This window comes from Chiloscyllium plagiosum, unplaced genomic scaffold (genome assembly GCF_037043375.1).
Source record: "Chiloscyllium plagiosum isolate Xiang-an unplaced genomic scaffold, Cpla_swu_hap1 HiC_scaffold_6, whole genome shotgun sequence".
Lineage (NCBI taxonomy): Eukaryota > Metazoa > Chordata > Chondrichthyes > Orectolobiformes > Hemiscylliidae > Chiloscyllium > Chiloscyllium plagiosum.
Window position 1 is genome coordinate 94,616,245 of NW_028270144.1, and position 24,332 is coordinate 94,640,576.

The following is a 24,332-nucleotide window of genomic DNA, read 5'->3' on the forward strand; positions in this document are numbered from 1 at the left end:
TCCACAATCAATTGTCTCATTCATTACTTCTTTCCTGCACTTTCACCCTCAGTTGCTTTAACATAAAATTCAGCTCACCCATTCACTGCTGTGCTGGCTGATCTCTCAACATATCTCTGCTTCGCTCATGTCCTTCTCAGACTGTTCTTAAAACCTAGCCTCTTGACCAAGTTTTTGGTCACTCTCGCTAATCTCTCTTTATCCTTTTTTGGATTACGTCTCTATGAAGTACTATTTTTCTGTGCTAACAGTAATGTATGAATACAAGTTATATAATAAGCCTGGAGATCGCATTACTGTTTAGTTTTTAAACAGAAATAACATTTAATTATCTTAATTATCTTATCTAAAGAGGTAGAAGACTCAGTGAAGTATAGTCCTCAAAATTATTGGCCTTGGAACAAAAAATAACTCTTCAGAGGGAGGGAAGCCAGAGAATGGGCTTGTCACTCCGTTTTAAAAAAAAGATTATGCCAGGTCATCGTGTTTAAGATTCATTTGCAACTAGCCCTGCTCCACTTCAAGGCAATGTCCACTTCTGAAATAAAATATTTTGCTGAATGCAAAGCGACTTTAACATTGACTTTGGATAATTGTTATTTTTTATTTTGTACAGACTGCCTTAGCCTTTGGACACAATGGGGATTTACAGTGGCTGGTAGAATGGAATGCAATTTTGGTTAATAGCCATTATGATGTAAAGAGTCCTTCTCATGTCTGGATATTTGCACAGTCCGTGAAAGATCCTTGGGTTCTGTGCCTCTTCAGCTTCCTCAGACTGGAGAATCTTCTAAAGCATTGCCCTACTGCACTTAGTTACGCTTGGCCATATGCCTTTACCAGATTGCAGTTGTTGATGCCACACATTGATCCTAAGTAAGCAATATTGAATATACTGGTTTAGTTTTTAAAGCTGTGCGAAACCACGCAAACAATTAATCTGTTGTGAAACCTTCTCTCTAGTGCTATATTTAAAATTGTCACTATGTAATTTGGGACAAATCAAATCTGGTTGAGCCTCTTAGTATAATGTTACTGTGCATCGGTGGTGGAGGGAGTGAACGTTTGTGGATATGGTGCCAATTAAGTGGACCATTTTGTCATGGATGCTATCAAGTTTCTGGAGTGTTGTTGGAGCTGCATTCATCAGGCAAATGAGGAGTATTCCATCACACTCATAACTTGTAGATGTAACTGGGCTGGCACACTAACATGGTCTTGGGATTTTTGTTCTGGCAGAATTTTTGTGTTGGGACAGTGCAGTATTCTGTGACCTGATTGGTGCAATCTTGGAGCTACCTCTACCACTCACCAGTGCAGTGCTTCTCAGCAGCTCACTCTCGCTTTCAACTCTCTCACATGCCACTTCCTTTCCTGACTCTCCAGTTGAAAGCCTCTTTTGTTCCTTTGCTGCCTTTATCTCTCTAGCCCTCTTCCTCTTGCTGACAGGGAGAATTTGTGAAAGGGAAGCAGTAGAAGTGGCAAATGGTAGAAGTGACTAGTGAGGGAGAGGTGTGTGTGAAGGAATGAGAGAAGGAAGCAATGAGAAATGAGGCAGGCAGATAGGAGAAAGAGATGAAAGCAAAAGAGAATAAGCAAGTGAAAGTTGTGGACTGAGAGAGGGTTGGCAAATAGGGGATGAAAGGAAGAGAGTCATGGAGCAGCAGAAAAAGCCATAGAAACAGGAAATGAATTGGATAGAGCTGGGAGCAGTGAAAGAGAGAGAGGCAAGCAGGGCAGAGTTAAGGAACGGGAGATGAGGCTAGCAGTAGGTAAGTATAAAAAGTTAGTGTATTTCTCATATTTTTAAATGTGTTTCATTTTGAAAGTTCATCGGCCAATATAGGAATTGATAAATGTGCAGTATTTCAACTTATTGAATATAATGCTTCACCATTTTTTGAATGAGAAAAATCATACAGAATGTAAATGCAACAGTTGATTGTAATGCAGAAATATGTTTCACTTAAGCTAATTCACATAAAGTTGTATTTTTCAGGCATGTACCTGCAACATTAAGTGAGGAATTGTTAATTCAAAAAGAAAAATAATAAATGGACTTTTTCAGTGCAATGATTTTGCCACTTAAAGAAAAGGTTTAACAGAAAATAAAAGGCAGCTTGTGATGACAATGTTTGGCAGAAATGAGCAGGGAATTTGAGGGAGCTCATGTGCACCATAAACATAAATATAAATCTGCTGAGCTAAGTTATTTTAAATTCTGTGTATTTTGAGTATTGCTAATGAAAGGCACATTCTTGCAATTTATCCTGGTGGATGTACCATGAAGATCTTCGACAAAGTATGTATTTTTCCAGCTATACTCAGGTTCATACTGCCAAGTGATTATTCCTGTATAATCTGTGCATGCGTCTACCTGATAAAAAGTGGTTAAGATCAACAATTTCAGATTTCTGTTCTGTTATTTTGCAGTAGTCCTATGTACACAAAAAAAGTGAGCACAGTTAGTGTTGGAGACAATTATGTGACCCTTTGGAGAAACTATCTTATTCTTTGCTTTGGAGTTGCGAAACCCAGTATCATGAGCCCTGGTCACCTGAGAGCTTCAACTCCAGAAATTATGGCTACAACTCCTGATGGTAGCTATAGCTATGATAACAAGGTACCAATTTTTTTCTGTAACCTGAATGTAAATTTAATGCTTTACAGCTGAGTATCGTTCTACATCAAAATTAAAAGTCTTGAGATTAATGAACAGAACGTTATTAATTTTTAAGTGAGTTCAGCGATTCCAGCCATTACCATGTTAAAACTCAAAAGGACATGAGAAGAATTTGATAGTCATTATTGACATTTGTAGACAGGGCGGGGTATATAAAATATCTGTCAACTTTCCTCCCATACCCAAGCTGTTCCCTATGACATGGTCAGCAGTTTAAGGTTGGCCAACTTCCTTACCTTTGCATCTACTGAGATTCTCAGTAAAGGGTCTTATACCAACTCCTCTGCCTTAATGCAAAGGTTTGAGAAAGGCAAAATTAAAGAGATCAGCCGAAAGTTTTTTTTTTGTCAACCTATTGCTAAAATGTAGCAAAAGGTTCCTGCTTTAGGGAACCTATGCCCTTCAGGGGGACCTCCACCCCCATGACTCTCCCTATCCCTCACCCCACCAAGATGATATTCACAGCTGCACAGCTTAGAGGGAACAATGGTAGCCTGGTTCTTATATGTTCCCCATTGTTAGATAACAGCAACCTTGAGTTCTAAATTCTACAAATTGTAGAAGGAAAAGATGTCTGAATATTTTGTTATCTATATTGTGTAGTTTAGCAAATGTGTAACCGTAGGATAAAATGACTGGATCTGAATGTTAAATATTAGCTTTATAGTATCATGGATTTTAAACAATATAAATATGTTCGCTTCATTGCTGTATCTTTTGTGATGGTATGTCTGAAGGCTTTGGGTAAAAGGTAAATCATGATCACTGAGTTCTAGAATGTTCTTTAATGTGGTTTGAGGATGTCATTTTCATTAATAATGCACAGGTCATAGGAACGCCATCTGTAGCAGTATTGTTAAAACAACTGGTTCCTTTGATGCGTGCTGAAAGCATAGAAATTACAGAATCACTGGTACTGGGATTTGGAAGGACAAATTCACTTGTGTTCAGGTACCTCAGTCATTTTTGGCTTGGCTTGCTAAAATATAGTAGTTCTAATAATGTCAGATCAAGTCTTGATCACTTTTGCAATTTTAATTATAGTCTTTGTATATAATATATATTATAGAACTATAGACTTCACTAATGGAATAATCATACGTGTATTTCAAATGATTTGCTCTATAACTTGTCATTTGAGTACTCAATATGTTTTAAAGCAGGGAGCATGTCAGCATTTAAGAACAGAGTAAATAGGTGATTCAAAGAAAGGAATGTAAAGAGATCTGGGATCAAGATGTGGTAAAATTGGCTCACATTACTTCTGCCATGATGCGTACTAAATGTCATGTTTGCAAAATGGTTAGCACATACACTTAACAGCTGCAAGAGATATGTAAAGTGGGCAAATCATGATGTGATGCCAATTTGACAAAAAGACAACCATTTTCATTCGATAAGCTCCAACCCCCTCTCAGCCTGTAGTTCTAAAAACCTTTTAACTGACATTAATGACTCCCTACAAGCTCTACTTAAGAGATATCATCACTACTTACAGGTTAGTTTTTGGTATCTTTCTTCTGGCCGGTGCTGTAGTTCTACAAATCCTTGGTGCTTTTTTGAGTCATTATAAGTATCAACAGTCTGCAGGGAATGATGTGACAGGTGGCTGAAGGACTTTTGTTGAATTGCTGTCATATATGGTGGTGCAGGTAAATTTTCCTCTTGGAATCAACTGTGAGTTGGAAGATGAGCTGAGGCCACTCAAAGTGGAATAAGCCATAGAAGAGGTAAGTGTGGAAGAAAGGCTCTATGCAGAAGGCTATGACCATGCAAGGCATCGAGAGAGCAATGACCATAGTAAAGTAGTAAACCATAGTAATGACCAATGTTTCATATATCTGCACTTCTGCCAAATACTGTGCCACAATTTTTACCTTGGAGCAAGTCAAGGATTACATACCATTTTCTAAAGAAGTGACTACAGCTATGAACTTCCCAAGGAAAAGCAAGTGATTAATAGATTTCAAAAATTGGAGGATTCCCCATCATGCAGATTGCCATTGACTCTGAATTTGTAGTATATAAACTGCAGTACTCAAACCAAAGGGGATTCCATGCCCTCATTGTGCAGCTAAAGTGTAACTTAAAGTCACTATAGTCCCACTCTCTTGTGGACCTTTTCTACCAGTGCAGTACTCTGATCTAATCTTGCCAATCTTCTTGCTCTACTGTTGAAGCTATGGACTCTGCTAGAAGATAAGCTATCATCACCTGATTGTCCTCCAAAATGTTCATTCTCTTGTGAAAAAGGCCCTTGCCATGCAGGAGTATACGCCATCATGACTGTGGTCAGAATCTTATGGAGGAGCTTCTATTCACATTTGGAGTGTTCTGAGAGGAGCACCATTGAAGGGACACTTGTACTTCCTGACTGACCTGAGATTAATGAGTATGACAGAAAGTTCAGGCACTTTGATCTCTTCTCACTTTGCCACTGCTGCAGAATGATCATGGATGAAGCAATGGTATGCCAACCTTAGTGCAATTTCAGTATCCTCTGAGTGATTTGCCGCATCTGGTTCTCTGAAGCTCACCAGCCCTTGATGGAAGAATACATGGACAGAACCCAGGCCCTAGGTGGACTCCATTTTATGCATATGGGCACCTCTGCCAGATGTTCCCTACTCCTCACTGCATCTGCAGTGGATGCTGTGCTGCCAATGATTGAAGAGACATGTTATCAATCTAAGGCAAAAAACACTTAATCTTCCATAATCTTCTGACTACCAGTAGCCACAGCTATCACAGCCTCTGTCAGCTGTTTGATCACACTTTGGCCAGTTTTTGACCCAGGATTTACAAGCACACACCCACCTAAATGAGAGTATCTGTAGCGCGGTGGAGAAGTAATGTAATGCTATACACTCTGATGATCCCACATCAGCCTCACGTGGGTGGCTGGCCACCAGTCTCAGCAGCTGTGCTTCCTTTTGAATGACCATGACCTGTATTGGAGAAGATAAACATTGAGAGATTAAAACCTTCCCATCTTCTCATCCCAAATATGTCTGATGTAGAGCTCCATCTATCCATGGGGTGAGTGGGTGGTGAGCTGGTAGTGTTATTGTGTCCCTGGAGTTGATCACTCACTTTTGCATCAACAGTCACCCACTAGATGCACCATTTCTTAAGCCATCTTTTCCATCAAGATCAAGATATTCAGATAGGACTTTTCTACTTATGACTGTTTGTTTCTAATTTCCCTGAAAGTCGAAAGAGAGCATAATTTGTTTCCCCACAAAGGCTAGCAATATTAATTCCCCAGACCCGCTTTCTATTAGAAGACTCACTTTGTAAACTACTTTTGGTCTCAAACACCTATTGAACCCTTTTTGTTTGTTTTTATGTTTCTAGCTATCTCTCAGACTCTGTTTTCCTTCATATTAATATTTTAGTCATTTTTAAATATTCTACCTAATCATCTGACCTACCATTTATTATTTTATATAATTACATTTTTTTGAGTTTGGTACTATCCTTACTTTTTGATTTTTAATAACAGATGATCAGTCCTCCTATTGGAATTTTTCTGTATTGTTTGAATGCATCTATTCTGTGTATCCTGAATATCCCCTTAAACACTGATTACTGTATCTCTGTTGACCAATCCCTTGCTAATTCTCTTTAGTAGGTCAGCTTACAATCCTTTATAATTGCCCTCATTTAAGTTACAAAGCTGTGTCTCTTTTGTCACTTTGAATGTAAATTTCAATGATATTATAGTTGCTGCTGCATGGGAATGTCATTACTAAGGTATGAATTAACTCATGCCATTGCATAATACCAGGTCTCATGTAGCTAGCTCTCCGGCTGGCTCTAGAATGTGCTGTCCAGGAAACTATTTGAAAAACATTGAACAACTCTTAATAGAATCATAGGAAAATCTAAGAATATTCTGCCATTCAATCCAACAACTTGACATTATTTTAATCTGTTTGTGGAATGTGCATGTCACCATCCCGAGCTGCACTGGAGAAGTTTGCTTTCCAGAAGTGCTGCAGTCCTTGGAGTGTAGAGACATCCACAATGGTTGTAAAGGGAGCTCCAGGGAACTCTGACCAAACAACAATGAAGAAATGGTGATATATTTTCAAGTCAGGATGGTATATGGCTTGCTGGGAAATTTGCATGTAATATCGTTCCTATGCATCTGCTGCCCTTGGCCTTCCAGATGGTAGAGATTGAAGGTTTGGGGGGGACCGTCAAAGAAGGTTTGATAAATTACTGCAGCGTATCTTGTAGGTGGTACAGACTGTTGCCACTTTGTGTTGGTGAAAGGAGTGAATGTTGAAAGTGATGGATGCAAGATGTTTTTGTCTTGGAGATTGTCAAGCTTTTTCACTATTATTGAGCTTCACTCATCCAGCCAAGTGGAGAATATTCCTTTCACTCCTGACTTATCCACTTTAGTTGGTAGATTGGCATTAGGGAGACAAAAGTTGAGTTACTTGCCACAGAGTTCCTAGCCTCGAACTTGCTCTTGTAAGCACTGTATTTAGTCCACTTTCTTTACTGTTCAAAAGAAACCTCCAGAATGTTAATAGTGGGGTTTCAACAAAGGTAATTCCATTAAATACCAAAAGGGAATGGGTAGATTCTCTCTAACCTCTCTAAATGGTTATTTCCTGGCATTTGTGTGGCACAAATTTTATTTGCCATTAATCAACCATGTCTTGCTGCATATGGACCCGGGCTTCTTCAGTATCTGAGAAGTCATGAATGATGCTAAACATGATATAATCATCAATGGACATCCTACTTCTGACCTCATGATGGAGGTAACATCTTTGATGAAGCAGCTGAAAATGAATGGGGCTAAGACACTACCATGAGGGGCTCCTGCAGTATGTCATGGGAGTGAAATAATTAACGTTCAGCAACTACAACTGTTCTCCTTTGTAGTAGGTATAACATTTATTGTACTAGGTATGACTTCTTACCTTTGTTATTTATTACTTATATCCTCTTTATACTAGTTTTCTGTACTTTAATCATTCACTTCCCTTGAGCTAATACCATTGTTTGACAGAGCTAGCCCTCCCTATCTTTTCCTAGCTTTCTGACTTTCCTAAGTACACTTTAAATTTTAGATGGAATCTATGTCATTCTGCAGCAGCCTCTGTTGGGTAATGAGATCATATGTATTTCTATTCACACGATCAGAATCCTTTTATTCATTTATGGGATATGGGCATCATTGGTTGGGCCAATATTTGCTGCCCATCTCTAGTTGCCTTAGTTCATGTGTTTTGTTGTGAATGTTACATGTATTCAGATACAGAGTCTATAGGTTTGTTCTTTTATTATTTATCATAACTTCTAGCATTATGTTAATCTATTCCTAGATCTGTATTCCTAGATTAGTTCTTGTCAAAATCTGTGTATCATAAACCATATTAAAACATTTCTCCTTTATCTTGCCTCTACTCTTTGATTTACCACATCATTCCAAATTTGATGCCTTGCCCTCTCTACTTCCCTCATCATGTAGCTCTCTACAATACTGGCCCTACTACTTAACAAGCATAGACTGTCTTACTGGTGAAGTTGCCATTTCTTCCAGTATTGCTGCCAGTGTATAGAACATAGAAGAGTACAGCACAGAACAGGCCCTTCAGCCCATGATGTTGTGCCGACCACTGATCCTCATGTATGCACCCTCAAATTTCTGTGACCATATGCATGTCCAGTAGTCTCTTAAATGTCCCCAATGACCTTGCTTCCACAACTGCTGCTGGCAACGCATTCCATACTCTCTCAACTCTCTGTGTAAAGAACTCGCCTCTGACATTCCCTCTATACTTTCCTCCAACCAACTTAAAACTATGACCCCTTGTGTTAGTCATTTCTGCCCTGGGAAATAGTCTCTGGCTATCGACTCTATCTATGCCTCTCATTATCTTGTATACCTCAATTAGGTCCCCTCTCCTCCTCCTTTTCTCCAATGAAAAAAGTCCGAGCTCAGTCAACCTCTCTTCATAAGATAAGCCCTCCAGTCCAGGCAGTATCCTGGTAAACCCCCTCTGAACCCGCTCCAAAGCATCCACATCTTTCCTACAATAGGAAGACCAGAACTGGACGCAGTATTCCAAGTGCGGTCTAACCAAAGTTTTATAGAGCTGCAACAAGATCTCACGACTCTTAAACTCAATCCCCCGTTAATGAAAGCCAAAACACCATATGCTTTCTTAACAACCCTGTCCATTTGGGTGGCCATTTTAAGGGATCTATGTACCTGCACACCAAGATCCCTCTGTTCCACCACACTACCAAGATTCCTATCCTTAATCCTGTACTCAGCTTTCAAATTCGACCTTCCAAAATGCATCACCTCGCATTTATCCAGGTTGAATTCCATCTGCCACCTCTCAGCCCATCTCTGCATCCTGTCAATGTCCCGCTGCAGCCTACAACAGCCCTCTATACTGTCAACGACATCTCCAACCTTTGTGTCATCTGCAAACTTGCTGACCCATCCTTTAATCCCCTCATCCAAGTCATTAATAAAAATTACAAACAGTAGAGGCCCAAGGACAGAGCCCTGTAGAACACCACTCACCACAGACTTCCAGGCAGAATATTTTCCTTCTACTACCACTCACTGTCTTCTGTTGGCCAGCCAATTCTGTATCCAGACAGCTAAGTTCCCCTGTGTCCCATTCCTCCTGACCTTCTGAATGAGCCTACCATGGGGAACCTTATCAAATGCCTTGCTGAAGTCCATATACACCACATCCACAGCTCGACCCTCATCAACTTTTCTAGTCACATCCTCAAAGAACTCGATAAGGTTTGTGAGGCATGACCTGCCCCTCACAAAGCTGAGTTGACTGCATTTAATCAAGCCATGCTCTTCCAGATGGTTATAAGTCCTAACCCTCAGAATCCTTTCTAACACCTTGCAGACGACAGATGTGAGACTTACTGGTCTGTAATTGCCGGGGATTTCCCTATTTCCTTTCTTGAAGAGAGGAATTACATTTGCCTCTCTCCAGTCCTCAGGTTCGACTCCAGTGGAGAGCGAGGATGCAAAGATCTTCGCAAGTGGCAAAGCAATTGCATTTCTCGTTTCTCAAAGCAGCCGAGGACAAATCTGGTCCGGGCCTGGCGACTTGTCAATCTCAATGTTTGACAAAATTTTCAGCACATCAGCTTCCTCTATCTCTATCCATTCCAGCATGCACACCTGCTCTTCAAAGGTTTCATTCACTACAAAGTTCGTTTCTTTTGTAAAGACAGAAGCAAAAAACTCATTTAGGGCTTCCCCTACCTCCTCAGACTCCACACACAAATTCCCTATGCTATCCCTGATCGACCCTACTCTTTCTTTGACCATTCTCTTATTCCTCACATAAGTGTAAAATGCCATTGTGTTCTCCCTAATCCGTTTTGCCAAGCCTTTCTCGTGCCCCCTCCTGGCTCTCCTCAGACCATTTTTGAGCTCCTTCCTTGCCTGCCCGTAATCCTCTAGAGCTGAGCTTGACCCTAGCTTCCTCCACCTTATGTAAGCTACCTTTTTCCTTTTGACGAGAAGCTCCACCGCTCTCGTCATACAAGGTTCCTTTATCTTGCCACTTCTTGCCTGTCTCAGAGGGACATATTTATTCATCACTCGCAACAACTGTTCCGTAAACAGTCTCCACATGTCTATAGTGCCTTTACCATGGAACAATTGCTCCCAATCCATGCTTCCTAACTCATGTCTAATCACATCATAACTTCCTCTTCCCCAATTAAATATCCTCCTATTTTGCCTAATCCTCTCCTTCTCCATAGCTATGTAGAATGTGAGACAGTTGTGGTCACTATCACCAAAGTGCTGTCCCACCACAAGATCTGATACCTGCCCCGGCTCGTTTCCGAGCACCAAGTCTAGAATGGCCTCTCCCCTCGTTGGCCTATCAACGTACTGCGTTAGGAAACCCTCCTGAACACACCTTACAAAAACAGCTCCATTCAAATCTTCTGCTCGAAGGAGGTTCCAATCAATATTGGGAAAGTTAAAGTCACCCATTACAACAACCCTACTACGTCCACACTTTTCCAAAATCTGCCGACTTATGCTTTCTTCAATCTCCCTGCTGCTATTGGGGGGCCTGTAGCAAACCCCTAATGAGGTGACTGCTCCCTTGCTGTTTCTAATTTCCAGTCATACTGACTCAGTAGGCAGATCTTCCTCAACAATGGAAGCTTCTGTAGCTGTGATACCCTCTCTGATTAGTAGTGCTACACCCCCTCCTCTTTTTCCCCCCTCCCTATTCTTTTTAAATGCTCTAAACCCTGGAACCTCCAGCAACCATTCCTGCCCCTGAGAAACCCATGTCTCTGTTATGGCCACAACATCATAGCACCAGGTACTGATCCATGCTCTAAGTTCATCACTTTTATTCTTGATACTCCTTGCGTTAAAGCAAACACACTTTAACTGATCCCTTGGTTCTTTCCCAGGAAAATCCTTCCCACTAGCTGGTCTACCTCTTGCTATTGACTCATCTGCAGCAACTCTCACCTCCGGTATACAGCTCAGGTTCCCACCCCCCTGCCATACTTGTTTAAACCCTCTCGAACTACTCGAGCAAACCTTCCACCCAGGACATTGGTCCCCTTCCAGTTCAGATGCAACCCGTCCTTCCCCAGAAGGCACCCCAATTATCTACATATCTGAATCCCTCCCTCCTACACCAGCTGCGCAGCCACGTATTAAGCTGCGTCCGCTTCCTGTTCCTCGTCTCACTATCTCGTGGCACTGATAGTAAACTAGAGAACACTACTCTGTTCGTCCTGCTTTGCAGCTTCCATCCTAACTCCCTGAAATCACTTTTTATATCCTTGATCCTTTTCCTGGCTATATCATTAGTGCCAGTATGTAACACGATTTCTGGCTGTTCGCCCTCCCCTTTTAGAACCTTATACACCCGATCAGAGACGTCCCGGACCCTGGCACCAGGGAGGCAACATACCTTCTGGGAATCCCGATCCTGACCACAAAATCTCCTGTCGAATCCCCTAAATATCGAGTCCTCTACCACGAGTACTTTTCTATTCTGCCCCCTTCCCTTCTTTGCCAGAGTGTCAGGCTCAGTGGCAGAGAACTGGCTGCTATGGATTTCCTCTGGTAGGTCATCCCCCTATCTCAAACCAAAACGCACTTGTACCACACTACTCATTGAACCATGAATTAATTTCTCTCAACTTATTTTTCATATACTAATTTTTACATGGCTCAAGTAGTAATCACACGTTACTGCTTTTTGGGATTCTGCTTCTCAATTTAGTACTCAGCTCCTCATACTGACTATGTGCACTTTTTTATTTGTTCGGTCTATGTCAATGGTATTTACATGGACCACAAGGACTGGATCTTCCTCCTCCCACTAAGTTCCTCTCCAACCATGAACAAATATTCTGAACACTAACACAGCTTTCTGGACTCTTGGTCTTTGCTGTGAAAACACAATCAATCCCCTCACTATACTGTCTTCTACTTTGACCTCTTGTAACATAGTGCCATGGTCAGTTAACTCATCCATCCTGCATCCCTCGCTGTCATCCAGACAAGCTGAAAGTACCTCCAACCATGGGATAATTGTAAAGACTGAATGTCTGGTACACTGCGCTCTGGGTCCTCTTTACTTTCTCATTTACAGTCGCACCTTCCTTTTCCAGTGACACCGATTAAATCAGAAGTTTCTTTGCTAACGGATCTGAAAATCTTCTAATACACAGAATCCAAGTAACAATCTGTCTCCCTAACGTATTGTAATTAGTAGGTCAGCCTCAAACTCATAAACTCTGAAGTTGCCTGAGCTGCATTTTTACACTGCAAACGTGTTTGTCCTGGGTCACACTGGCATCCAGGATCAGCCACGTTCTGCTATCACTGCACACTATTTGCCCTACCATCTTTATTGTGTCTTTATTAAGTAATTAATTAGTTACATGATTAATTATTAAATTAATCTCTCCTCTCACTACTAATTAAGTGTGCTAACTGAAACCTTAGAATCCAATAAGCGCTACCACTTAAAAATGAGATATGTTCACTTGTTTCTTACTTTTTTTCTGCTATAGTCCCACAAATAATTATCAGTTTGGTAATTACAACCTGAATAAAAACAAGTTGCAGTGGTTTCTTTTTCAACACTTTTTCAGTCCCTAACAGTATTTACTTATCAACTAATTAGCTCATTACTTTTCTGTGATTGGACTGTTTGATTTTACTTCTCAAACCCAGTGTATTTGTCATCTTCTCTGCCACATGTATCACCTGTCAGTTCACTCCTCTCCCTGCAGTTAAGTAATGTAACTGTGTAATTCCTGCAGGTCTGTCTTGTCCCCGCAGTTAATTCTTCTGACTAGTCAGGTGGCAAGAGGGATCTTCTGCCTAGTTGTACATTAGGAGGAATCTTCTGGAAAATAGGGCAATAAGACATGTTAAACCAAGACAGGAGTGAATGCAAGGCTAGTAGCCCTTTAAATGTGCCATCGGTACCTGCTGCTGAGTCAGCTAGTGCTGTCATCAGTATCTTATTTCCTATTATCTACACTGGACTTATCTCCTGAGCTTAATTGCCAGCTGTTTGTATGATCACTTTTGGCTGCCTCCATGATACATAATCAGATGTGGCACCTTTTGTCCATTAATTAAATAAAGATGTGAATCTAGCTTTTTAAACCCCTAATTTTAAAAAGGTACGTCTCTATTTAAACACTTGCCTTCTTTTAATAGAACAATCAATAACTTATCTGTTTATTTTCATTATTGTTGAAATGTAGTTTTTTTTCCTCTTTTAATTCAGAGAGTTAGTTGAAGAACTACATCCCTTAATGAAGGAAGCTCTTGAACGCCGACCAGAGGTTTGTTTTGAGACATTGCTTTCATATCATATTGATTAGAGTCTGAGTTTCTGATAAATTTGAATTTTTTAAGCATTCTGAATATTATGAACTCATGTTTAATCAGATTGAATATCATTCTTGAATTATTTCAGAAATAATAGGGATAAATGTAGTATAAGAAAATACAAGCTTAATCAGTATTTTGAACTTGAGAAATCTAAAAAATGAGGAGTGGGGTCAAGTGATAAATAATGGTTAGGTGCAGGTCAGCCTCTGATGCCCTGCTCTGCAGGGAGAAGAGTAGGTGAGCCTGGACTTCAATGGAGCTATTATTTGCTCTGAACTTCAGGCTCAGATTAGATTAGATTTCCTACAGTGTGGAAACGGGCCCTTCGGCCCAACAAGTCCACACCGACCCTCTGAAGAGCAACCCCACCCAGACCCATTCCCCTACATTTTACCCCTAACTAATCCATCTAACACTATGGGCAATTTAGCATGGCCAATTCACTTAACCTGCACATCTTTGGACTGTGGGAGGAAACTGGAGCACTCACAGGAAACCCCCACAGACACTGGGAGAATGTGCAAACTCCACACAGACAGTTGCCCGAGGTGGGAATTGATCCATGGTCCCTGGCGATGTGAGGCAGCAGTGCTAACCACTGAGCCACCATGCCGTCCATTGTCTAGATGGCTAGTATGTGGTTCAGAAGAATACCAAAAGTGAGAGCTCAGTCAGATTTTCTTGGGACCATCCTGTTTGCCCTGCCATTGGGAAGGTAGGGCAAGATAATGACAAACTACCACTGACCAGAATACAGTTCAGGATGAAGATCAGCAGACAATGAGCCAAGTTCCTGTCTTTAGTAAGAACACAGTGTGTTTATACTTCTTGACAGACACTGGAGTACCATTCATAATGCTGCTGGAACATTCACCAGGTGAGGAAATAGAAAACTGCCACAGTGGTTGTGGTCCCAAAAATAGAGAGCATTTTAAAAAGAATTCAAAGTTCTGTATTGTGCAATTTCACTAAACAATTATTCTACGATAGATAGAATTACTGAAACCATTTATTTAAATTTTAGATCCCACCATGAGACCAGTATATATTTAATGGCCATTACTGTGATCATCATTCTAGCAAAATGTTTCATGGGCAGAAAAATCAAAAGGAACAGACTCAGCTGGGTGATGAATTAAATTCCATCCCCATAACTACCTGACTCTAAACCTTAGCACCTTTCTGCTAAGAGAGGAAGTTTAAATGTTTCTTTGATTGCAGATAATAAATTAAATTGTAGAAGAACAGTTGTCTAGATGGCTAGTATGTGGTTCAGAATAATAACAAAAGTGAGAGTTCATCCAGATTTTCTTGGGACTATCCTGTTTGCCCTGTCCTTGGAAGGTAGGGCAAGGTAATGACAAACTACCACTGACGAGAATGTAGTTCAGGATGAAGATCAGCAGACAATGAGCCAAGTTCCTGCCTTTAGCATGGTAATAAGGGGGACAATCATAAGCAGGGTGAGGGTAACAAGGATGAAAATGAAAGGTAGAAAAGTATAAAACAGAAGTGAAAGGGAGAGAAAGTTAGGGCTGGCAGCAAATTGGGACATGGTATGATAAGAAATATGTAAAAATGTCAAAAAAAATGTATAGTGTTGTACTTGAACATACAGCACATCCATGAGAAAGTAGATGAGTTAACTCTGCAAATAGTTGTAAATAGGTGTGATGTGATTTTGTTACTGAGACCTGGTTGCAGGGTTACTGAGGCTGGGAACTAAAGATCCAAGGGCATTCAGTCTTTAGGAAAATTAAAAAACACAGAAGCTCTGCTAATCTTCCTACCTAAGTGCATCTCATATTTTTATGCATTATATTCCATCTAGCAAGAGAATTAAAAATGAAAATGAGGTGGTGTGGCATTGTTAAAGAAAGATAAAATCAGTGCAGTAGCGAGAAAGGATATTGGTATAGAAAATCGAGATATGGAATTGGTCTTGATGAAGCTAATAGGCAACAAAGGCAGAAAACATTATTAGGATTTGTCTACAGGCCTTCAAACACGTGTGGTGAGGTAGGCAAAGGCATTAAACAGAAAATTAAAGATGCTACAGTAATCAAATGATAAGTTTAATCCATATATAGACTGGCCATACCAAATGAGCAATAATACTGTGGCAGATCAGCGTGTATATGGGATTTCATTTTAGATCAGTACAACGAGAAATCAACTTGGAGGCAGATTATTCCAGATTTGGTTTTGTTCAATGAGAAAGAGTTAATCTCTTATGAGAGATTCCTTTAGGAAAATGTAATCGTTACACAATAGAATTTTTCAATGGGGTAGAAAAACTTGATTGAGTTTTTTGAAGAAGTAACAAAGAGGATTGATGAGGGCAGAGCGCTAGATGTGATCTATATGGACTTCAGTAAGGCGTTCAACAAGGTTTCTCATGGGAGACTGATTAGCAAGATCTCATGGAATACTGGGAGAACTAGTCATTTGAACTGGCTCAAATGTAAAAGACAGAGGGTGGTGGTGGAGGGTTGTTTTTCAGACTGGAGGCCTGTGACCAGTGGAGTGCCACAAGGATCGGTGCTGGTTCCACTACTTTTTGTCATTTACATAAATGATTTGGATACGAGCATAAGAGGTACAGTGAGTAAGTTTGCAGATGACACCAAAATTGGAGGTGTAGTGGACAGCAAAGAGGGTTACCTCAGATTACAACAGGAGCTTGACCAGATGGGCCAATGGGCTGAGAAGTGACAGATGGAGTTTAATTCAGATAAATGCGAGGTGCTGCATTTTGGGAAAGCAAATCTTAGCAGGGCTTATACACTTAATGGTAAGGTCCTAGGGAGTGTTGCTGAACAAAGAGACCTTGGAGTGCAGGTTCATAGCTCCTTGAAAGTGGAGTCGCAGGTAGAAGGCATTTGGTATTCTTTCCTTTATTGAGTACAGAATATTGAGTACAGGAGTTGGGAGGTCATGTTGCGGCTGTACAGGACATCGGTTAGGCCACTGTTGGAATATTGCATGCAATTCTGGTCTCCTTCCTATCAGAAAGATGTTGTGAAACTTGAAAGGGTTCAGTAAAGATTTACAAGGATGTTGCCAGGGTTGGAGGATTTGAGCTATAGTGAGAGGCTGAACAGGCTGGGGCTGTTTTCCCTGGAGCGTCGGAGGCTGAGGGGTGACCTTATAGAGGTTTACAAAATTATGAGGGGCATGGATAGGGTAAATAGGCAAAGTCTTTTCCCTGGGACGGGGAGTCCAGAACTAGAGGGCATAGGTTTAGAGTGAGAAAGGAAAGATATAAAAGAGACCTAAGGGGCAACCTTTTCATACAGAGGGTGGTATGGGTATGGAATGAACTGCCAGAGGAAGTGATGGAGGCTGGTACAATTGCAACATTTAAGAAGCATTTGGATGGGTATATGAATAGGAAGGGTTTGGAGGGAAATGGGCTGGGTGCTGGCAGGTGGGACTAGATTGGGTTGGGATGTCTGGTCGGCATGGATAGGTTGGGCCGCAGGGTCTGTTAGGTAAAAACAATGACCTGCAGATGCTGGAAACCAGAGTCTAGATTAGAGTAGTGCTGGAAAAGCACAGCAGTTCAGGCAGCATCCGAGGAGCAGTAGAATCGACGTTTCGGGCAAAAGCCCTTCATCAGGAGTACAGGCAGATGCTGTATAATGAGGAAAAAATGTGAAGTTGTCAACTTCGGTAGGAAAAAACAGACTGGCAGAGTATTATTGAAATGATAGTTTGGGAGCTGTTGATGTACAAAGGACCTTGATGTCACTGTACACTAATCTCTGAAGGCAAGCAGACAGGAGCACCTAGCAATTCGGAAAATAAATCATATGATGGCCTTCATTGCAAGACAGTTTGAGTGCAGGACCAAAGAAGTCTGACTGCAGTTTTCAAGGCCTTGGTGATACCACACCTGGAGAATTGTGTACAGTTTTGGTCTCTTTACCTAAGGAAAGATATATTTGTCATAGAGGGAGTGCAGTGAAGGTTTGTCATATGAGGAGAGATGGGGTTGACTGTGCCTTTATTCACTGTAGTTTAAAATAATGAGAGGGGATTTTATTGACAGGCTTGGAAAGACTGGATGAAGGAGTGATGCTTCCCTTAGCCGGGAGGTCCAGACAAGGGGTCACGATGACAGATATGTCGCAGCATTTCAGACTGAGATGAGAAATTTCTGTACTAAGAGGGTGATGAACCTATGGAATTTCCTACCAGAGAAGGATGCGGAGACCGCCAAGTCATGAGATATATTTGAGAAGAAATAGATAGCTTTCTAGAGGCTGAAGGAAGCAAGAGTATTAGGAGAGTGTGGGAGTATGACACTAAGATAAAGTATCAGCCACGATAACATTGGATGGCAGAGCAGGCTGAATGGACTATTCACCTATTTTTGTTGTTTGCAATTTAATTACAATTGCTCATGTTACAATCACACCATGTGACACTACCCACTGTTCACCAATTGTCATTCGTAAGTGAAAAAGTAATAACTCCTAAAATAAAGGCCAACATTCAACTTGCCTTCCCTCTGGCCCACTGAACCTGGTTGCTAGATTTTCATTTACTGTTACTTTCTGTAAATGTTAACTTGTTTTGCTTCACCTTTTCAGTCTCTGTAGATTTCTATTTTTCTATAATCTATTTTAGAACAAGAAACGTCGTGAACGTCGAGATTTATTACGACTACAACTATTGAGGATATTTGAACTTCTGGCTGATGCTGGCGTTATAAGTGACCAGTAAGTTTGCAATAAAATAGCTGAAGTAAAAAAATTGACAAAGTTTTCTAATATGAGTTAAATAATGGAGTCCTCAATCATTGATACATGATTGGTGCTCTTGAGATGCCAATCACAATCAGTAGGACTCAGATGTGGTTTGTAACAATGGAAGTGTATTGATGACATTTAGCATTGAAAGGAATAAAGAAGGAGATAGAGGGAGAATTCATTAAGGGTTATGTTACCAAGGAAGGTAGCAAAATAATATTATAAATGAGCTGTAAATATAAAGACAACCAGGTTGTTTTCTAACCAAAAGAAAAATTTGAAAAGCTAACTGGAAAATTCAGATGAACCTCTGATAACTGGCATTAACTGACTTACCTCAATTGAGGCACTCTTGTGCCTATCTGGAAACAACGATATCTTAACAATTTGTGCAGTTTCAGAAATCCAGCTACATATGTGTTTATCTGTTGCTAAGACATCTTGAGCTACCATGTAACATAAAGGCACACAATTGAAAGTGCTGACTACTGCACTGTGGGCCTACATTCAGCCCCTTCCAAGTGTATCACAAAGCTGACCTATCAAATGCCATTGAGTAGCAAGCAAAATTGCTCACTTTACAATCACACCATGTGACACTTTATCACCTATCATAAGTGATAAAGTAATAACTCCTAAAATAAAGGCCAACATTCAACTTGCCTTCCCTCTGGACAACTGAACCTGGTTGCTAGCATTTTGTAATTTGTGCACTCAGATCCCCACATCCCTCTGTACTGCAGCTTTCTGCAGTCAGACTTCTTTGGTCCTGTACTCAAACTGTCTTGCATTGAAGGCCATCATACAATTTATCTTCCAAATTGTTGGATGCCCCTGCCTGTTTGCTCTCAGGCAGGCATTTATATTATATTTAAGTAATATAACATGTTTAAAAATAGCTTCTAACATTTTCCCTGTGACAGGTGACAAGGTAACTGGCATTAGTTCCCTGCTTTCTGTCTACATCGTCTTCCTTGCTAGCCTATCACTTTTTTTGTCTTTGTCTCATCATCCTTTAGAAATGCTACCAGTGTACAAGTATTATTAGAATTTTCCCAAAAACTGCAAGACATTTTACATCTGTTTTTCAGTTTTTTTTTTGTTAATCTTTCAATACCCTTTAAATATAATTTCTGCTCCTACCACAGGTCCACATATTCAGATTTGCTCTTGGAGTGATGAATAATTATACAAATGAACTGACACCAGAAATCTGAGTATCATTTGAACATTACCATTCTGGCAAGATTTATAGAACTTTTTAATCAGTTTACATACAATTAAGCCAATAGATAACAATTAGCCCTATTGTGTTTAAATATAAATTGTTGAAAGCAAATGTCTTCAGTGTTCAACTGCATTAAATAAACCTCAGCTTTCTTTCTATTTACTAGTACTAATGGAGCTTTAGAACGAGATACTTTGGCACTGGGAGCCCTGTTCTTAGAGTATGTTGATTTAACCAGGATGCTATTGGAAGCAGAAAATGACAAAGATGTTGAAATTCTAAAAGACATACGAGCACATTTTAGTGCAATGGTAGCCAATTTGATCCAGTGTGTTCCAGGTAAAGTCATTCTACCTGTGCTATTGCTTTTCTAACTTGAGGCATGGTTGTTGATTTTTATTGTGCCCTTGTGGCAAGTTTTGTCCTGAAAGAATTTTCCAAAAGTAAATTTGTCTTTTATGCGGTACTTACTAATAAAAGGTCTTTAAATATGTCAAACAAACAAAACAGATTAACTTGCTAGCTTTACATTTTTGACAGAGAACTTTAACTATAGAGAGCACACAAATTTAATTTGGGGACTTGTTGCTCACCATTTTCTAGTCACTAATTCAACTGGTTAGAAAATTATTAACAATATGCATCCACAGTTACAAAGCTCATCCCTGGCAAGTTGGGCTTCTAAAGTCAGAAAATTATCTCTTATCTTTAAATGTAGCTACATATAAATTATAAACAGTTCTTAAACCAAGTGGGAATATAATACATTTTTGAAGGTGCTTGCATATTTTTAATCAATTCAAACATCTTTTCTCATGTTCTTCAAATAGAAAAATAGATTAGATGTATTTTAAATACTGTCTTATGTTACAATTATTAATATGTCCAAAACAATTTTGTTTGAGGTAGCACCACTGTGGTGCAAAATTGATGTTTCTACCATTAATATGAAGGAAAGGAAATGTATTTTTGCGCAGTTCTCTAAATTATTCATGTTTACATCTCTGACCATCAATCTATGTTGAATAAAATATAAGAAGGAGAATTAAATTAATTGAGCTTAAAGTCCAAGGTTACTGGAACTGTGTTTTGTGTATGTAAAGAGTTGGGGTGAAGGCAATTGAAGTAGACCTGACTTGTTAATTTGTGTTAATAAATGTTAGTTAGCAACCATTACTGTACATAAATGGTTGTAATGCTGGAAATATTTTGGATTTTTGTCCAGTAAGACAAACTTTGGAAGCAGACTGTTCTGCACATGTTCAATTCCAATTTTACTTCGACTGTGTCAAGATCAGAGGTAGATTTGTTTAAAGTCAGTAAATGTACATTGGTGATATTCTTCCCATACTTGAGGGATAAAAAAAAATTCTTGGGGATAATGGTGTTGGATGATCACTTAATTGTATGTCGTTATTCAGACCATTATTTTACTTATTATTTGAAATCACTTGAAGTCCATTGAGTTTGCTGTGCTATTCCAGTTAGTCACCACAGTCTTATCTTTTAAATTCTTATGTTTGTTAATCCCAAATAAGTATCTGTTTTAAACACTCCAGTTGATTTTGAATGCAAGGGCGCCTATGAAAGCTAGTTCATCATTCTCTCCGTTCCGTGTGTGAAAACATTTTACTTTGATTCAATTTTTAAACATCTTTTCAAAAGTTTAATGCTGTGCCACAGAGGAAAGAAAACTCCTGTCAATCCTCTTCAATCCACAACACAATGTCCATTTGATGCAATTCTATAATTGGATAACATTTGCTGGATAATCCTGAATGTGCAAAGAATTACACTGACTACCAATTTAGGATTGTCAGTTGGGCTTGCAGTGTGGTTATACTTGTGTGTACCGGAAGCTATATGTATTAACACACAGTGCCCTGTTCTTTGCAGACAGAAAGAACAAGTAAATGCATGGCTCTTGTTTCAACTCAACATAAATAGGTGACAGCCTGGTTCATTGACTGGTTCATTTTTCAGTATAATCCCTGACAATTAGAGTCAACCTGCCTGGTTTAAAATTTCTGATGACACAGAAGTAACCTTTTATTTACCTGCTCCTGCAATCCTACATGTGGCTTCTGCCAATTAATAGAGACTTATCATTTTTTACTTCTTCTGTAGTACATCACCGTCGATTCCTATTCCCACAACAGAGTTTACGTCATCATCTTTTCATCTTGTTCAGCCAGTGGGCAGGGCCTTTTAGTGTCATGTTTACTCCTCTGGATCGTTATAGTGACAGAAACCATCAAATTACAAGATACCAGTATTGTGCTTTGAAGGTATGTTTTCATTGTCTGATTGGTTCCACATTGCATTTTCTTGACTTGAAGAGAACAAAAGTTAAATAGAATTGATTGGTACTTCAAGTAATATTTTGCAAAGTTATGTTTCTTCCCAGTGTGAGATTTCTTCGAAAGTAAACTTATGTTTATACAATGACCTTTATTAGCTTTGACTTTGAATTCATTATTTTAAAAAAGATATTTTCTAGCTGTCAACTTTGAAATGAATGTATAATAAACAACTTCTATTTGAGTGAATTTTTCTGTGGTCACTGTTGCTGACAGAAATTATCAAAATTGTCGGTCTCAACAGTGGCAAAACACATTTGTAGCTCTGCAAAAATGGCTCACAGGGAACTCACCCTGATTGTCCTGTCACAATCTGGTAGTGTGTAATTTGGACTATTTGCCTGGTAGTTACCCAGTTATTTACACTGATTTAATTAGAGATGTGCCTGGTAGGCATGAAATATTCTTTTAATAGAATTATGGAATCCCTATGATGTTGAAAGAGGCCATTTGGCCTGTCAAGTCTATGCTGATCCTCCAAAGACCATTTCACTATCCGTGTGACTCTGCAGTTACCATGTCTAATCCACCTAGCCTGCACATCTCTGGTCACTACAGGGCAATTTAGCATGGCCAATCCATCTAACTTGCAATCTTTGGACTGTGGAAGAAACCGGAGCACCCAGAAGAAACTCACGCAGTCACTGGGAGAATGTGCAAATTCCACACAGTCACCAAACATTAGAATTGAACTGGGGATCCCTGGTGCTGTGAGGCAGCCATGCCACCCCTTGTTCAGGAGCATTGCCCCTTAAATCAGAAAAAAATGTCAGATTGTTAGGTCTGCTCATCTCTCCTTACCCCATCTCTATCTTCCACTCTATACAACAAATATTAGACATTTTCAGGTTTCTAACATCTAAAGGATTTACTCAAATGATTAGTGAACAGTAGAAACATTGAGCTGAATCAGCAGGTATCAAGTATCAAATCTGTTTCCCAACCCAAACCCACCAACTTCCAGTTTCAACTAAGGCTGAAGTTGGGCTGGTGAGCAGTTTGCTGCTTTTTCCAGTTTTGGGCTTTTCCTGCTCCTTGGATCCTGTCTGACTTGTTGTGCTTTTCCAGCACCACTCTGATCTAAACTCTGGTTTCTAGCATCTGCAGTCCTCACTTTTGCCTTGTGGATTCATAGTCATCATTATAGTTTCCCCTAATGATATGGCTTCAATTATTCACCACCCCTTCTCCTCCAGACCCCCAAGATTGGCAACACACCTGATCGATGCACCTCCTTCCCAGAGGTACACAAGTTGGCATCATCGTTCTCTCCACTCCCTCAGGCCCCCCCCCCCCCCAACTTCCTTCCTCAGTATCACCTCCCCCAAGCCAGTGCAGATTTACCAGTTGCTGTGGCCTTCGATGATCAGTTGCTTACCTGACTAAAGGTACAGCCTTTCAATCAAGGTGGTCTCCAGGCAGGAAACTAACTGGTAATGTTAATAACATGCTAATGGAAGTAAGGTTATTTAGAATTCGAAGAAATCCTAAAATGCAATTATCCCTATAACTTTTTCACCAAAACAATATCTGCAGGTCAAGCCAGTAATGCAAAATGCTGCCCATTGTGTCAATTAGTATAATGGTAATAAAGTTATGAAATGTTTCATCATCAATTTAGTGCTATTCAGAATTTTAAATGCATTAATCCTAGAGCAGTATATCATAATGTTTGCACACAAATTAGCCAGAAATATAAAAATAAATGGTGAGTCCTTCTACAAGTATGAAGAAAGCAAGACAGCAGCTAAACATTGCTCTCATAGAGAATGAGACTAAGAATTAATAATGGAAAACAAAGAAATTACATAATTTCTTTTCAAGTCTACCCCCATGACAAATGGTGCAATTTGAATAAATGAAAATCTGGAATTAAATTAATAGCAGCCATTTAACCAGTTGTCAGAAAAATACATTTGGTTTATTTTCACTAACAGCCTTTAGGAAAGGATAGAAACCTTGTCTGGTCTATGTGTGACTCTAGAGCCATGATAATGTAGTTAGCTCTTAGCTGTCCATTGAAGTGGCATAGCAAGTCAATCAATTCAAGTGGCAATTAGGGATGAATAATGAATGCTGGCTGAGCCAGTGATGTCCATATCCCATGAACAAATAAAAAAATTAGGGAAAAAAAAATACTCAAGCTAATTGGACTAAAGGTTCGAAAATTCCCCTGAACTTGTTCATCTGCATTGTAATATCTTACAAGAAATGGATTCAGTGCAATGATTTCAATCTTTCAAAATTCCCTTGATTCTGGAAAACCACAAATGTAATACTTGTATTCAAGAAAAGAAACAGAATGCAGGAAAGTACAGATCCGTTAGCCTAATAAATGTAATTGGAAAAGTGTAGGAATCCATTATTCATGAAGCAGTAGGACATTTAGAAAATC

At 39.7% G+C, this 24,332-nt stretch overlaps 1 protein-coding gene across 7 annotated transcripts in view; it reads left to right on the forward strand.

Moving 5' to 3' along the window:
• Nucleotides 1-24,332, forward strand: part of LOC122551062 (protein furry homolog) — a 350,939-nt gene that overhangs the window by 182,975 nt on the left and 143,632 nt on the right. For all 7 annotated transcript variants that reach the window (XM_087988218.1, XM_087988219.1, XM_087988222.1 and 4 more), the window contains 7 exons: nucleotides 617-876; nucleotides 2,434-2,623; nucleotides 3,510-3,634; nucleotides 13,486-13,543; nucleotides 18,228-18,319; nucleotides 19,744-19,916; nucleotides 21,705-21,865. In XM_087988218.1, the coding sequence (XP_087844344.1) occupies nucleotides 617-876; nucleotides 2,434-2,623; nucleotides 3,510-3,634; nucleotides 13,486-13,543; nucleotides 18,228-18,319; nucleotides 19,744-19,916; nucleotides 21,705-21,865 (1,059 nt within the window). The remainder of the gene's footprint in view (nucleotides 1-616; nucleotides 877-2,433; nucleotides 2,624-3,509; nucleotides 3,635-13,485; nucleotides 13,544-18,227; nucleotides 18,320-19,743; nucleotides 19,917-21,704; nucleotides 21,866-24,332) is intronic.